This window comes from Lampris incognitus, chromosome 5 (genome assembly GCF_029633865.1).
Source record: "Lampris incognitus isolate fLamInc1 chromosome 5, fLamInc1.hap2, whole genome shotgun sequence".
NCBI lineage: Eukaryota > Metazoa > Chordata > Actinopteri > Lampriformes > Lampridae > Lampris > Lampris incognitus.
In genome coordinates, this window is record NC_079215.1 from 23,203,285 (window position 1) to 23,218,447 (window position 15,163).

General features: G+C 45.9%; 1 protein-coding gene across 1 annotated transcript in view; it reads left to right on the top strand.

Moving 5' to 3' along the window:
- Positions 1-15,163, top strand: part of LOC130112911 (collagen alpha-1(XI) chain-like) — a 41,016-nt gene that overhangs the window by 25,575 nt on the left and 278 nt on the right. Inside the window, exons 41-65 of the mRNA XM_056280433.1 lie at positions 580-687; positions 843-950; positions 1,063-1,116; positions 1,273-1,326; positions 2,707-2,814; positions 2,972-3,025; positions 3,162-3,215; positions 3,303-3,356; positions 3,514-3,567; positions 3,727-3,834; positions 7,786-7,839; positions 8,024-8,077; positions 9,939-9,992; positions 10,173-10,226; positions 10,729-10,836; positions 10,972-11,025; positions 11,309-11,362; positions 11,577-11,684; positions 12,369-12,422; positions 12,546-12,581; positions 12,794-12,847; positions 13,134-13,463; positions 13,743-13,850; positions 14,069-14,137; positions 14,970-15,163. The exon at positions 14,970-15,163 is cut by the window's right edge and continues 40 nt beyond it. Coding sequence (XP_056136408.1) covers positions 580-687; positions 843-950; positions 1,063-1,116; positions 1,273-1,326; positions 2,707-2,814; positions 2,972-3,025; positions 3,162-3,215; positions 3,303-3,356; positions 3,514-3,567; positions 3,727-3,834; positions 7,786-7,839; positions 8,024-8,077; positions 9,939-9,992; positions 10,173-10,226; positions 10,729-10,836; positions 10,972-11,025; positions 11,309-11,362; positions 11,577-11,684; positions 12,369-12,422; positions 12,546-12,581; positions 12,794-12,847; positions 13,134-13,463; positions 13,743-13,850; positions 14,069-14,137; positions 14,970-15,163 — 2,141 coding nt within the window. The remainder of the gene's footprint in view (positions 1-579; positions 688-842; positions 951-1,062; positions 1,117-1,272; positions 1,327-2,706; positions 2,815-2,971; positions 3,026-3,161; positions 3,216-3,302; positions 3,357-3,513; positions 3,568-3,726; positions 3,835-7,785; positions 7,840-8,023; positions 8,078-9,938; positions 9,993-10,172; positions 10,227-10,728; positions 10,837-10,971; positions 11,026-11,308; positions 11,363-11,576; positions 11,685-12,368; positions 12,423-12,545; positions 12,582-12,793; positions 12,848-13,133; positions 13,464-13,742; positions 13,851-14,068; positions 14,138-14,969) is intronic.

The following is a 15,163-nucleotide window of genomic DNA, read 5'->3' on the forward strand; positions in this document are numbered from 1 at the left end:
TAAATTCTTGCTGGTACTCTTCTCTCCCAGATCACTCCTTGACACTCTTCTCTACCCACTCCACCCTGCCTGCACTCTCTTCTTCACCTCTCTTTTGCACCCCCCATTACTTTGGACAGTTGACCCCAAGTATTTAAATTCATATGCCTTCATCACCTTTACTCCTTGCATCCTCAACATTCCACTGTCCTCCCTCTCATTCACACATAGATGCAAAATTGTATAGTGTACGTCTTGCTCCTACTGACTTTCATTCCTCTTCTCTCCAGTGGATATCTCCACCTCTCCAGGCTCTCCTCAACCTGCACCCTACTCTCGCTACAGATCACAATGTCATCCACAAACATCATAGTCCACGGAGACTCCTGCCTGATCTCATCCATCAACCTGTCCATCACCATTGCAAACAAGAAAGGGCTCAGAGTCGATCCTTGATGTAGGATCCTTGACCAGGATCCTACATCCTGGAGTACATACAACAAGGATGTTGATCCTTGACCAGGGATCAGTAGAGTATTATAATATAAGACATAATAAGATATGATAAGACCTCCATCGATCCGTTCCCTCTGTCCTCAGGGGGCGATGGGGGAAAGGGGACCCCCGGGATCAGTTGGTGCCATTGGTCAACCTGGACGGACTGGTCAAGTTGGTGGGTCTGGACCAATGGGAGAGAAAGGGGAGCCAGTAGGTTTACCAAATTCTCACATTGCTGTTGTAAAACAGCACTAAGATATGTCTGCATCTGTTCTTTTAATTCATTTTTAATTGTTGGGTCATGTATGTGTTTTAGTGTGCAGTATTTACGCACGTCGACAAGCTATTATGTTTCTGTGTCTTAGGGGGATAAGGGTCCAATTGGACCAGCAGGGCAGGATGGAGATCAGGGGCCTGTGGGACCACCTGGAGTCACAGGACCTGCAGGACCCCCGGGGGATGATGGGGATAAGGTCATTTGTGTGTGTGTGTGTGTGCGTGCGTATGTGTATGAGTGAGCGACAGAGAATGGTGGTGTTGTTATACGTTGTTGATAAACTGGGTCTTCTTTGTATGCATCTTTAGGGAGAAACCGGTGGACCTGGACAGAAAGGCAGCAAAGGAGACAAAGGGGAAGGAGTGAGTTTTTAACTAGAGAAGTACCCCACATTGACTTTCTGCTCTTTACTGTCATCATTTCTCTGATCATGACATGATCATTCTCCCTCTCTCGCTCGCTCTTTCTCCCTCTTCCTATTTCTTTCTCCCTCTCTTTCTCACTCTCTCTATCCCCAGGGACCCCCAGGGCCTCATGGCAGTCAGGGGCCCATTGGTCACCCAGGATTACCGGTGAGTCAGTCATTGAGTTTCACTGAATCTTACTCATCATAGTGTTATCACCAGGTCCTGTTCTGAAACAGGCAGGGTAGGGTGGGCTCAGCTGGTCAAGATGACCAAGTAGCCTACCCTACAAAAGTTGCCATGGGGGGGGGAAGGTTGCATGTTTATATTAAGCCTGGGGAAGCCTTTTGTAAACATAAATAAGGGGGAGCCATGTTCAGGGTTCCCATGCACCCTGAAAAACCTAGAAATTTATAAACTAGTTTTCCACTCATGGAAAAGACCTGGAAGTGATTGAAATATTCTGGAAATATTATTGAAATCATGGAAAATTGTGGCGGCATGGTGGCGCAGTGGTTAGCGCAGTCGCCTCACAGCAAGAAGGTCCTGGGTTTGAGCCCCGGGGTAGTCCAACCTTGGGGGTCGTCCCGGTTCGTCCTCTGTGTGGAGTTTGCATGTTCTCCCCGTGTCTGTGTGGGTTTCCTCCGGATGCTCCGGTTTCCTCACACAGTCCAAAGACATGTAGGTCAGGTGAATTGGCCGTACTAAATTGTCCCTAGGTATGTGTGTATGTGTATGTGTGTGTGTGGGTGTGTGTGTGTGTGTGTGGGGGGGGGGCGGCCTGTCCAGGTTGTCTCCCCGCCTGCCGCCCAATGACTGCTGGGATAGGCTCCAGCATCCCCACGACCCTGAGAGCAAGATAAGCAGTTCATATAATGGATGGACGGATGCTGTAAAGTTAGGTTATAAAATCACATTTTACACGCTGAGATTGCATACCTGTATTTTTAGCATAATTCTTAGCTGGGTTTGCAAATTTCTATTCGCATTTTTATTTACTTAGATAATGCGACAGGCATGGGTGCAAGTCCATGAATACTGGGATGGCATCCATCACTTTACCTGTGCCCCCCGTCCATAGAGTTAGTAGTAGTGTCAGAAAAGGCATCCAATGTAAAATTTTGCCAAATCATTATGCGGATTGACAAGACCATACTGGATCGGTCGAGGTTCCATATGAGATCAGCTGAGGCCCGGGTTAACAATGGCCATCATTGGTGCTGTGCCCTCACAGAGTATCGATGAAAACTGTAAAATCTGCTGTGGTGACCCCTGAGAAATGGAGAACAAGCTGAAAGAAGAAGGAAAACATTTTTATTTACTTAGATGTCACATCAGTGCTTGAAGTTTGGGCGATACATTCAGTGACCAGCTAAATGTTACATGGTCCATTTAGAGATTCTTGAGCCTTCCAGTGATAGTTAGTGTATAATATGACCTTCTGTCAGCTAACGCTACTAAACAATCAGGGTCAACAAACTACTCAAAGAAAAATTAAACTCCTGTTGTCTCTCTTTGCCCCTTTTCTTTATTCTTATCCATGCCCAGGGTTTGGATGGAGAAGCAGGTCCCAGAGGCCAGCAAGGGATGTATGGTCAGAAAGGAGATGAGGGACTACGTGGTTTTAAGGGCTCCAAAGGACCAATAGGACTACAGGTAATACGGACAAACTAACGACGTTGCAGAAGGTTGAAACTTTCTCAAGAGTTGGTTGGAAAATCAAGTTCAACAATCTTATATTGTGTGTGTGTGTGTGTGTGTGTGTGTGTGTGTGTGTGTGTGTGTGTGTGTGTGTGTGTGTGTGTGTTCTTAGGGTATGCCTGGTCTTCCAGGAGAAAAGGGAGAGACTGGACATTTGGGACTTATGGTGAGCCAAAATCGGTTCAACCATCACCACTTCATGTCACCATTGCCTGTGTATTGATATCAGACATACAATGTAAGCGACAACAGACTGCTTTTACTCTTCCTAACTGATATCTCTCGTAATCTATCTTCTTTAGGGACCCCCTGGACAACAAGGTCCCGCAGGTTCCCAAGGACCTGTCGGAGGCCAGGTAAGTCCCATGTACACATATTCACATGTTCACTGTCCCTGGAACATAAATACTGCATTTTTAAATAATACTTTTTTCCTCCTCTAGGGTCCAATGGGTAGACCGGGGATGGTAGGACAGCCAGGCATTCTTGGTGAGAAGGTAATGACGCTACAGACACAACACCTGCAAGATGGGAAATACATCTGTGGGCTAACCTCTTTCTATCCTAACTGGCTCTCGTCTGGTCTCTCTTGCTCTTTCTCTCACTTGCTTTCACTCTTATCTCCCACTCACTCACTCATTCGTTCTCTCTTAGGGAGAGGATGGGGAAGCCGGAGACCCAGGAGCAGTTGGTCTGTCAGGAGCATCAGTAAGATTTTTTTTTCTAAGTCATTCATTTGTTTTTCTGTATTGTACTGTCGAAAAAAATATTGTATCTTAATCCTACCATCCTGCACGTGTCATCTCTTGTTAATTTCCTCGACCCTACGTGTCTTTACAGTTTGCTCTTCTCCACTTACTCTTCTAGGGAGAGAAGGGGGAGCAGGGGGAGAAGGGGGACACTGGTGTCCCAGGAGTTGCTGGTCCTCCAGGAATTAAGGGGCCTCCAGGAGAAGATGGCGGCAAAGGCAATTCTGTGAGGAACCTCTGGAAGGCTGATTCGAAACATTGCTCAATATCTTCTGTATCATGACTCAACTGTATTTATTGCTGTAGATGCAGTATATGATACGATACGTTAAGTAACAAAATGACACAATACAATATGATGCCATGCCATGCCATGCCATGCCATGCCATGCGATACGATGTGATACAATACGATACGATACGATACTTGAGGGGAGGTGCAAGGATTTGCCACCCCTCCTCTTTAAAAAAATGACAGAGAGCATCCCTTTTTAATCACCTTTGAATTAAGGGGGCTGTCTGGCATCATCTAATTTCAATACATGTATTTAGACTGTCTTCATTATTTTTGAATAATTGGAAGTTTTCATTTGGCTTCATCTTTACTCAATCAGAATCATGTTTATTGGCCATGTAGGTTTGCACTACATGGAATTTGACTCTGGTTTCGTGGCTCTCCAGTGTGCTTAACATAGAATAACAACACTACAACACAACAATCTTCAGATATAGTCAAGTCAAGTCAATTTTATTTGTATAGCCCAATATCACAAATTACAAATTTGCCTCAGTGGGCTTAACAGCAATACAACATCCTGTCCTTAGACCCTCTCATTGGATAAGGAACGACTCCCTAAAAAAAACCTTTGACAGGGAGAAAAAATAGGAAGAAACCTATATATAAAAAATAGGAATAAATCTATATATACAAAATAAAAAGAAACCTATATACACAAGGATTGACTTTAACAGGTGAAATCAGAATCAGGATACTCTCATTCTGATTTCACTTGTTAAAGTCAATCCTTGTGTATATAAGTGAAATAAGAGGTGATAAAGTGCAATGGTGTAGAGAATATATCAGAGATGCTGAAATAAATGTTAATAGGTTACTTACATACATGCCTGAGGTAGATGGACATGACAGAGCGTACCAGTATATGTACAATGTACAGTGCAGTATATACACGATGGTTGGATTTATTTGACAGTGTTAAGCGTTCATTTGAATGACAGCCCACGGAAAGAAACTGTTTCTATATCTGGTTGTTTTGGGGTACAGTGCTCTGTAGTGCCTACCAAAGGGGAGGAGTTGGAACAGGTTGTGACTAGGTTGTGATGGGTCTGCAGTGATGTTGCCTGCCTGTTTCCTGAGTTTGGAGGTGGATAAGTCCTGAATGGAGGGCAGGTTGGCACCAATGATTTTCTCTGCAGACTTAACTGTCCCTGTCCTGTTTGATGGCTGAACCAAACCAGACAGTGATGGATGTGCGGAGGACAGACTGGATTATTGCAGTGTAGAACTGAATCAACAGTTCCTGAGGCAGGTTGAATTTCTTGAGCTGACAGAGAAAGTACATCGTCTGCTGGGTCTTTTTGATGATTGTGTCTATGTTAGATGCCCACCTTAGGTCCTGGGAGACTGTGGAACCCAGAAATCTGTAGATTTTCACCGTACACACCGTGCTTGGGTATGGTAAGGGAGGGCAGTGTTGGAGGACTCCTCCTGAAGTCCACCGTCATCTCCACTGTTTTGAGCATGTTCAGATCCAGGTTGTTATCAACCCCATCTATATGCAGACTCGTCACCATCCCAGATAAGGCCAATGATGGTTGTGTGGTCCGCAAACTTCAGGAGTTTTACAGACGGGTTACCTGAGGTGCAATCATTGGTGTAGAGGGAGAAGAGTAGAGGGGAGAGCACACATCCCTGGGGGGTGCGGGTGGGGGTGGGGTGCCAGTGCTGATAGTCGGGTGCTGGATGTGATTTTCCCCAGCCTCACCAGCTGCCTCCGATCTATCAGGAAGTTTTTAATTCACTGGCATTCACTTAATTTACTGCACTGACTTGGCATTAAAGTGAATTACCAGTTGCCCTTTGTGCAAAGTGGAAAGCTCAATGGCCTAAAATTAAAAGAAAAAGAAGTTTCCCTCACTCTTTCTGACAAATTATCACTATCAAAATGTCAACTTTTCCACCAAAAAGTGAGCGTATAACCATTTGGTGATATTTTAGATATTCTTTTAGAAAACTTGCATTTCTATTCAACTTCTCTTAATCGCAACGTCAAAACTTGATGGGAACACAATTTCCACACTATACTATACAATAACGTACTATACAGTACTACAGTACTATACTATACTATACTATACTATACCGTACTATATTATACTGTACTATATGCTATTCTATAATATTCTATAGTAACGGCACATAGGATGGCATAGTTGTTAAAAGGGTTGTCCCTCAATCATAAATTTAATCCCTTATGCGACCATACCAGTCATGTAACCTTTAGCATGATAACATTTGCTTCAGGGACACTGCAACAACTGGTGGATCCTTTGGCTGAAAAGAGGGTAAAGAGAGAAATTTCACTTTGGGGTTTTAAAGTTGTAATCTCTGATTTCCCGAATCTGTCCCTACCTCTGGCAGCAAGAACTACAAACAAGGTAGAGCAGCCATTGCTGCTTGTGTGCTGTCAGCTCAGCAGTAAACAGTCCCCCCCTCCCCCATGTAAATATGTTATCCTTAAACTAAAGCTAACAGAAGCACTGTTATGTATTACAAACCACACAAAACTATATCAGAACACAGTTCTGCAGTAATGTGGATTATAGAAATAGTAAATTACCTGTGCAACAGAAGCATCACCACATTGTCATCACCTTGCTATCCTTTTTCTGCTTGAGTAGGATCTTTGCTGCTGCCCCAGTGTTTTTTCTACCTGGTCAAAAATGTTAACAGAGGGCATCTGGGAAATGTAGCAGTCCATTCCATTGCCTACCAACATGGGGATCGCCGATTGGAATCCCTGTGTTAACTCCGGCTTGGTCGGGCGTCCCTACAGACACAATTAGCCGTGTCTGCGCGTGAGAAGCCGGATTTGAGTGTGTGTTCTGGTCACTGCACTAGCGCCTCCTCTGGTCAGTCGGGATGCCTGTTCAGGGGGCGGGGGAACTGGGTAGAATAGCGTGATCCTCCCACGCGCTACGTCCCCCTGGCGAAACTCCTCACTGTCAGGTGAAAAGAAGCGGCTGGCGACTCCACACGTATCGGAGGAAGCATGTGGTAGTCTGCAGCCCTCCCCGGATCTGAAGAGGGGGTGGAGCAGCGACTGGGACGGCTCGGAAGATTGGAGTAATTGGCCAAGTACAGTTGGGGAGAAAACAAAAATGTCAACAGCGACAATGAAGAGCTCATCTCCAACAATAGTAAAGATGCCAGTTTATATTATGAAGCGTGACGTCATGGTCATGGGGTAAAATGAGAAAAAATGGGGTAAAATTACTGTTATTAAAGAGAGACTGACATGCCCTTTCTGAACACATTTTTTAACATTGGGAGTTTGACTCGTAAGCAAAAATAGGCGTGGTTTTATGAATTCACAACTATTGGCTACTGTCTTCCTGGCTGTTCGTGTGGGTGGGGCTCGGTACCGCTCGTCACTTGCTGAAGAAAAAAATGGTGGTAGGCTTACGGCACGGCAGTGCAATACAACCTGGAGAATAATATGTTCGATGATACAAATAACTGTTAGATAGATAGATGATTGATATTTAGATGATAAGATCGATAATAAAGTCTCAGCAAAATAGCACAAACTCAAGCCAAGTAGCTAGCAGGAGGGGGTGAAAGAATGGCTTCTCCGTGGTGTTATAGCATCTCGCGCAATTTGTCATTGGACACCATCTACAGTCAATCACAGAACTCTCTCGAGTGGCCGCAGACGCACTGTTTTGGCCACCGAATTTTTCCGTGGTCACATTCCAAATCGGAACATAGCCTATCAATGGGAATTTTCAGATTTTGATGTCACTATCACTTTAAGAGAAAAATCTCTGATTTGAGCTTTAATAAACTGTATCAGGTAGAAAATCAAATAAATAAAACTATGAATGATGGTCAACGTTTGGTCTTTTGAGAAAGCTAATCTTCCCTTCTTTCTTTCAGGGCCCCATAGGTTTCCCAGGGGACTCAGGACAGCCAGGAGAGGCTGGACCTAATGTGAGTTTACGACCTTTTCCTCCTCTGCCTACTTATCTACCTTTCTCTCAGAACTTGTTCACACACTAACTGATGCCAAAGTGTGATGGAGAAGGATCAGATTTCAATTTCAAGTTAAAGTAATTTAACTTCACGTGCACCAGAAATGTGCTTGTACCCAATGCCAGCTTTTTTTCTTTACCAGGGTGTGGATGGGCTGCCTGGGACCAAGGGTGACATAGGAGACTCAGGAAAATCTGTGAGCGCCTCCTACATCTTACACTATAAATTACACACCGTGACATTATACTACTGTCTTTAATACACTGCTCAAAAAAATAAAGGGAACACATAAGCAATGCAATGTAGCTCCAAGTCAATCACACTTTTGAGATATCAACCTGTCCAGTTAGGAAGCAACACTGATTTGTGAATCAATTTCACCTGTTGGTAAATTGTCTAATTTCCACCTGGTGGAAATTAGACAATTTGCAAGACAACCCCTATAAAAGGAATGGATTTGCAGGTGGTGGCCACAGACCATTTGCCTGTCCTCATCTTTTCTGGCCAATCTTTGGTTAGTTTTTCATTTTGCTAGTGCCCTCACCACTAGAGGTGGCATGAGGCGGTATCTGCAACCTACAGAGGTTGCTCAGGTAGTGCAGCTCATCCAGGATGGCACATCAATGCATGCTGTGGCAAGAAGATTTGATGTGTCTCCCAGCACAGTGTCCAGAGCATGGAGGAGGTACCAGGAGACAGGCCAGTACACCAAGAGACGTGGAGGGGGCCGCAGGAGGACAACAACCCCGCAGCAGGACCGCTATCTGGTCCTTTGTGCAAGGAGGAACAGGAGGAGCACTGCCGGAGCCCTACAAAACGACCTTCAACAGGCCACTAATGTGCAGGTTTCTGCTCAAACAGTGAGAAACAGAATGCATGAGGATGGTATGAGGGCCCGACGTCCACAATTGGGGCCTGTGCTCACAGCCCAACACCGTGCAGCCCGATTGACCTTTGCCAGAGAACATCTTGGTTGGCAGATTCGCCATTGGCGCCCTGTGCTCTTCACAGATGACAGCAGGTTCACACTGAACACATGTGACAGACGTGAGAGAGTCTGGAGACGCTGTGGAGAACGTTCTGCTGCCTGCAACATCCTCCAGCATGACCGGTTTGGCGGTGGGTCAGTGATGGTCTGGGGAGGCATATCCTTGGAGGGCCGCACAGACCTCTACGTGCTAGCCAGAGGTACCATGACTGCCATTAGGTACCGGGATGAGATCCTCAGACCCATTGTCAGACTATATGCTGGTGCAGTGGGCCCTGGGTTCCTGCTCATGCATGACAATGCTCGTCCTCATGTGGCCAGAGTGTGTCAGCAGTTCCTGTATGTCGAGGGCATTGATGCTATGGACTGGCCTGCACGTTCCCCAGACCTGAATCCAATCGAGCACCTCTGGGACATCATGTCTCGTATCATCCGCCAACGCGATGTCGCACCACAGACTGTCCAGGAGTTGACCGATGCCCTGATCCAGGTCTGGGAGGAGATCCCTCAGGAGACCATCCGTCGTCTCATCAGGAGCATGCCCAGACGTTGTAGGGAGTGCATACAGGCACGTGGAGGCCACACACACTACTGAGCCTCATTTTGAATCGTCTTGAAGAATTTCCACAGAAGTTGGATCAGCCTATGTTCTCATTTTCCACTTTGATTTTGAGTATGATTCTGAATCCAGACCTTAATGGGCTAATGATTTTGATTTCCATTGATCATTCTTAGGTTATTTTGCTCTAAACACATTCCTCTGTCTAATAAATAAAGATTTTCAGCTGAAATATTTCATTCATCGAGGTCTATATTGTGTTTTTAGGTGTTCCCTTTATTTTTTTGAGCAGTGTAGTATTAAAGGTACTAAAATGTTGGCTTTCTTGAAGTACTCTGAGTGAATATCAGCAGGAATTGTATCGATTGGTATGGATTGAATTAAAGTAAACATACTTGTGCCCAGATTTCTACATTCAGAAGCTCAGGAGCCAAGCCAGCTCAGTTGTGTTATCATTATACAGTATGTCCGACTGATGAGCTATGTCATCACATTGTCATTCTTTCACAGGGCCCGCTTGGAGCCTCAGGGGAACCCGGCCCACCCGGACCGCCTGGACGAAGGGTGTGTGTGTGTGTGTGTGTGTGTGTGTGTGTGTGTGTGTGTGTGTGTGTGTGTGTGTGTGTGTGCTTCTGTAAATGTCTTTGCTTATGTGTGTATGTTTAAGTGGAACTGTATGTAAAACTATACTTGTAAAGGAGAGAAGATACTTTGAATAGTCTGAAATGGTCTTCTTTTTTTTAGGGTCATTTGGGGAAACCAGGAAAGGAGGGAAAGGCGGGCATGAAAGGAGCAAAGGTGAGGGCAACAAACAAAAGCTTGTGAAGTCACTTTGAAATTCAATAGATTGCGTCCAGGTAGCGTGGCAGTCTATTCCGTTGCCTACCAACACAGGGATTGCCGGTTCGAATCCCCGTGTTATCTCTGGCTTGGTTGGGCATCCCTACAGACACAACTGGCCGTGTCTGCGGGTGGGAAGCCGGATGTGGGTATGTGTCCTGGTTGCTGCATTAGCGCCTCCTCTCGTCGGTCAAGGTGCGTGTTCAGGGGGGGGAGCGGGACTGGGGTAATAGCATGATCCTCCCACAAGGTACGTCCCACCGGCGAAACTCCTCATTGTCAGGTGAAAAGAAGCAGCTGGCGACTCCACATGTCGGCAAAGGGGGTGGAGCAGTGACTGGGATGACTTGGAAGAGTGGGGTAATTTGCCGGATACAATTGGGGAGAAAAAGGGGGGGAAAAGTCCAAAAAAAAATCAATAGACTTCCCAGATGACATTTGTCTTTTCTGTCTGCCTTAGGGGTCTCCTGGGTTGGAGGGCCTGATTGGAAAGACGGGGCCTGTAGGAGCCCAGGGAAACTCTGGGAATCCTGGCCCTCAGGGTTTAAGAGGGATTCCCGGTCCTGCGGTAAGTCACATGACCTTAACCTCATCTGAAAAGAAACCATTAGAGTTATTAACTTCATTCAAAAATCAAGACAGGTCTGTGTAGCCAAGAACTCCGGTTCATTTTCAGTTTCTATATCTGTCTTTTTGCTATTAGGGGGAGCAGGGTTTAAATGGACCACCTGGCCAGACTGGACCACCTGGCCCAATGGTAAGATGACCTCACAACATAACATTCAGTTGTTTTCAACTCCTTAACACAAAGCCACTGGTCCTGGTCTGACATCACTGTCTGAAGTAATACATAATATTTGAAGTTAAGCTAAAATGTTGTGTAATTCTTAGGACTGAGTACTAACTGACACGAGAGGAAATCTATATGACATATTTTGTCAGTGCTTGCACTACTTGTCCCAATGTATTTGAGGAGGAAACTTCACCCTCTGTAGTAAACACTGGAAGTGTTTGACCTAGCCGTGACCTCTTGTTTCCAGGGCCCATCAGGATTACCAGGGCTCAAGGGAGACCCAGGCAGAAAGGGAGACAAGGTGAGAAACATCTCCTCCCTGCCACACACAAACACACACACACACACACACACACACACACACACACACACACACACACACACACACACACACACACACACACACACACACACACAACACACATATACACATACACAAGCATGTACAGACACACCTAGACCATGACCTGAAGCTTGACGTTTATAATGCGACTGGCGGTGTGATTTCTGTGCAGGGCCACGGCGGACTTATTGGACTGATAGGGCCACCAGGGGACATGGGAGAGAAAGGAGATCGAGGACTGCCAGGGAATCAGGGACTACAGGGTCCCAAAGGAGATGAGGTAGGCCAGATGAAACGGAAATATCTGACACTGTCAGGGCCATTCAAAGTCATCTGCATGGTCAAGTGTGTGCAATAACAGAATCTGGTATCACTTTACAAAAAGGCGTATGTTAATTAATGCACCATAAATCAGTAATAAGAAGTTATAATGCATTAATAAAAAGATTATTTTGGGTTGCCAGGTTTGGAGCTTTCTCTCAGAAACCACGATTGATGAAGATTGCGAACCATTGTAAGGCAGCCTCTCTTGTGACCTCAAACCTAAACCTAACCTCTGTAATTAGTTGCCATCACCACTGTGTGAAACTATTTACACATTTTCAAGTCGTGTTATTTGTACACCGCTCACTGAGAATGTGAATCAGTTGTCCTCGCTAGTTATCTGGTTTCCAGGACAATGTCAATGGAGACTCTTGTGTATTGATAAAATGTGGGCTCCCAAATGGGCAACCCATAAAGTATTTTTATTATTGCATTATAACATCTTATTACTGATCAATAATGCATTAATGAATGAGTTATTAACAATTAATAAAGTAATTATTAACCTCATAATCCCTTTATAAAGTATGCTTTATTATATAAAACTGGTACCCAGACTCTTACTGTCCCAAAGGAGGCTACCTTGCAATACGTCCTGTAAACACAGCCACATAGTCATTTTTTGTCTGTTTTGTTTTAGGGTATTCTTGGCCCTGCAGGTCCTAACGGCCCCCCTGGTCCTCCAGGCCTATCAGTAAGTATACAGAATAAACCTACAATTAGATGCACCATCAACATACAAGTCACTGCTGGCATTGGGGTCATCACTCATCATGTCTGTCTGTCTTTGTGTCTGACTTCATAACAAATTTGACAGGGCGCCGTCGGTCCAAAAGGCTCTAAAGGAAATCAGGTAACTGTGGCTTGTAAAACGAACTTATTCATACTGTCGAGCATGGGCCAAACATTGCCATTTAACAGACCTTCACACCCCTTCAGCCTCCATTGGTTGATTTATTGCTTGTGTGTGTGTGTGTGCATGCCTATGTGCATGTGTGCGTGTGTGTGTGTGTGTGTGTGTGTGTGTGTGTGTGTGTATCTGTGTGTGTATGCACTTGTCTGCAGGGCACAATTGGTCCCAGGGGAGACACTGGGCCAGCAGGCCCCCCAGGACCACCAGTGAGTCCTATACGTACAAGTACTGATAGATTCCAAAACTTATAATTCATCTACAATTTAGCCATAGGAACGTCATCTATGTTATCCTGTCATTGCTTTTTTTAACTCCTCTTGCTCATTATCTATATCTGTCCCTTCATGTTTCGTCTCCTTCTCTATCATCTACATCTGTCACTTCCATTTACATCTCTTCCCCCCTCTCTCCCTCACCTGCGCCCTACACGTCTTTGCTCTTCTGTTCCCTTCTTTGCTTTCCTTTTCTACTTTCCCTTCTGCCCTCCCCTAGGGCCTGCCGGCATTACCAATCTTATCTCTGCCAGAGCTGCCAGAGCGAGGCAGGAGGAGGCGAAATCCTTTCTCGGTGGACGGTGCCACCCTGGAGGAAGAGGAGGAGGAGGAGGAATTGGGAAAGGAGGAGTGGATGCAAGCAGACCAGGCTGGGCAGCAAGGGGGGATGAGGGAGGAGGAGGGGCCAGGCATGGAGGAGGTGTTCGCCTCTTTGTCCTCCATGAGAACAGAGGTGGAAGGTCTCAGGAACCCCCTGGGGACCTACCAAAGCCCTGCACGCACCTGCAAGGAGCTTTACCTGCTCAGACCTGAGTTACCTGATGGTACTGTGTTAGTATGCCTCTCAGGATGTCCGTTTGTTTGACTTCTGGCCTTTTTGTTGTTTCTGAATCCCTCTCTATCTATCTGACTGTCAGGCAGATTTTTCCCGCAGTCATCCTTGCTTCTGATATCTCTCAAGTTATCTATTTCCAGCTCTGTCTGTTTTGTGCCATGCCTGTCTGTTCCTTGTAATGATGATGATGATGATGATTACTGTTGTTATTATCATTATAGAGACTTACGAGCGTCCCCCTTTCTTGTCCTTTACGCCTTCTCTGTAGGCGAGTACTGGATAGATCCAAACCAGGGCTGCCATAAAGACTCCTTCAAAGTGTTTTGTAACTTCACTGCACAGGGAGAGACATGTCTGTACCCAGACAAGAAGTTCCAGTCGGTTAGTTCACTCATGCACTCAACAGATGCACACATGCACACAAACACGCCAATCAATAAATAGCAAAAGTGATTTGATACTGTGTAATTTTTTGATAACTGGGCAGAGTGTGTCTGTGTAACTGACAAGCCTCCGTGAAACAGATCAATAATTACCCAATTATACAGCACATGCACAGTCTGCGGATGTTTTTCATATGTTTTGTGGTTTGCCTTCAGGTGAAGCTTGCAGCTTGGAAAGGGGAAAAACCAGGCACCTGGTACAGTAGCTTTAGGAAAGGAAAACAGGTACCTGCTACAGCAGTTGGCGGTGTGTGTGTGCGTGTGTGTGTGTGTGTGTGCGTGTGTGCATGCGTGGCACATGTGCATGTATGAATGGGTAAGCACGTGTGCATGGACGTGTGCATTTGAGCATTAATTAATGCTTACACAGTAGCTTGCACACGATGTGTATAAGCATGAGCCACAATGTGGGAGATCTGAGCTGCTCAGGCTTGCCTCGTCATTCTCAGCTCAGCAAGTTCAAAAGTCACGCGTCCGGATGGCGTGGCGGTCTATTCTGTTGCCTACCAACACGGGGATCGCTGGTTCGAATCCCCGTGTTTGGTCAGGCATCCCCACAGACACAATTGGCCATGTCTGTGGGTGGGAAGCCGGATGTAGGTATGTGTCCTGGTCGCTGCTCTAGCACCTCCTCTGGTCAGTCGGGGAGCCTGTTCGGGGGGGGGGGGATCCCCTGTTACTCTATGTCCCCCTGGTGACACTCCTCGCTGGCAGTTGAAAAGAAGCGGCTGGTGACTCCACATGTATCGGAGGAGGCATGCAGTAGTCTGCAGCCCTCCCCGGATCAGCAGAAGGGGGGGGGCAGTGATCGGGATGGCTCGGAAGAGTGGGATAATTGGCCAGATACAATTGGAGAGGGGAAAAAAAAGTTCAAAAGTCTCATCCTTTTGAACTTGCTTTTTAGTGAAGTTTTCATATTTTTTTCGCTGCGATCTTTAAAAGTTTTCCTCTTTTACACTGGTGTCCATTCGTTTGTGAAGTTGCTTAGAAAAGCCACGCTTGAATAAATCTGTTGTGTTTTGATCTAAGTTGATTTTATTTCTCCATTCTTCCCCAGTTCTCTTACAGTGGGTCAGACGGCGCTTCAATCCACGTGGTCCAGCTGACCTTCCTCAAACTGCTGAGTGCCACAGCGAAGCAGACTTTTGCCTACCATTGCCTCAATTCCGCCGCCTGGCTGCACACCGCTACCTATGGCCATGAGCATGCACTGCGCTTCAGAGGCAGCGATGGGGAAGAACTGAACCATGA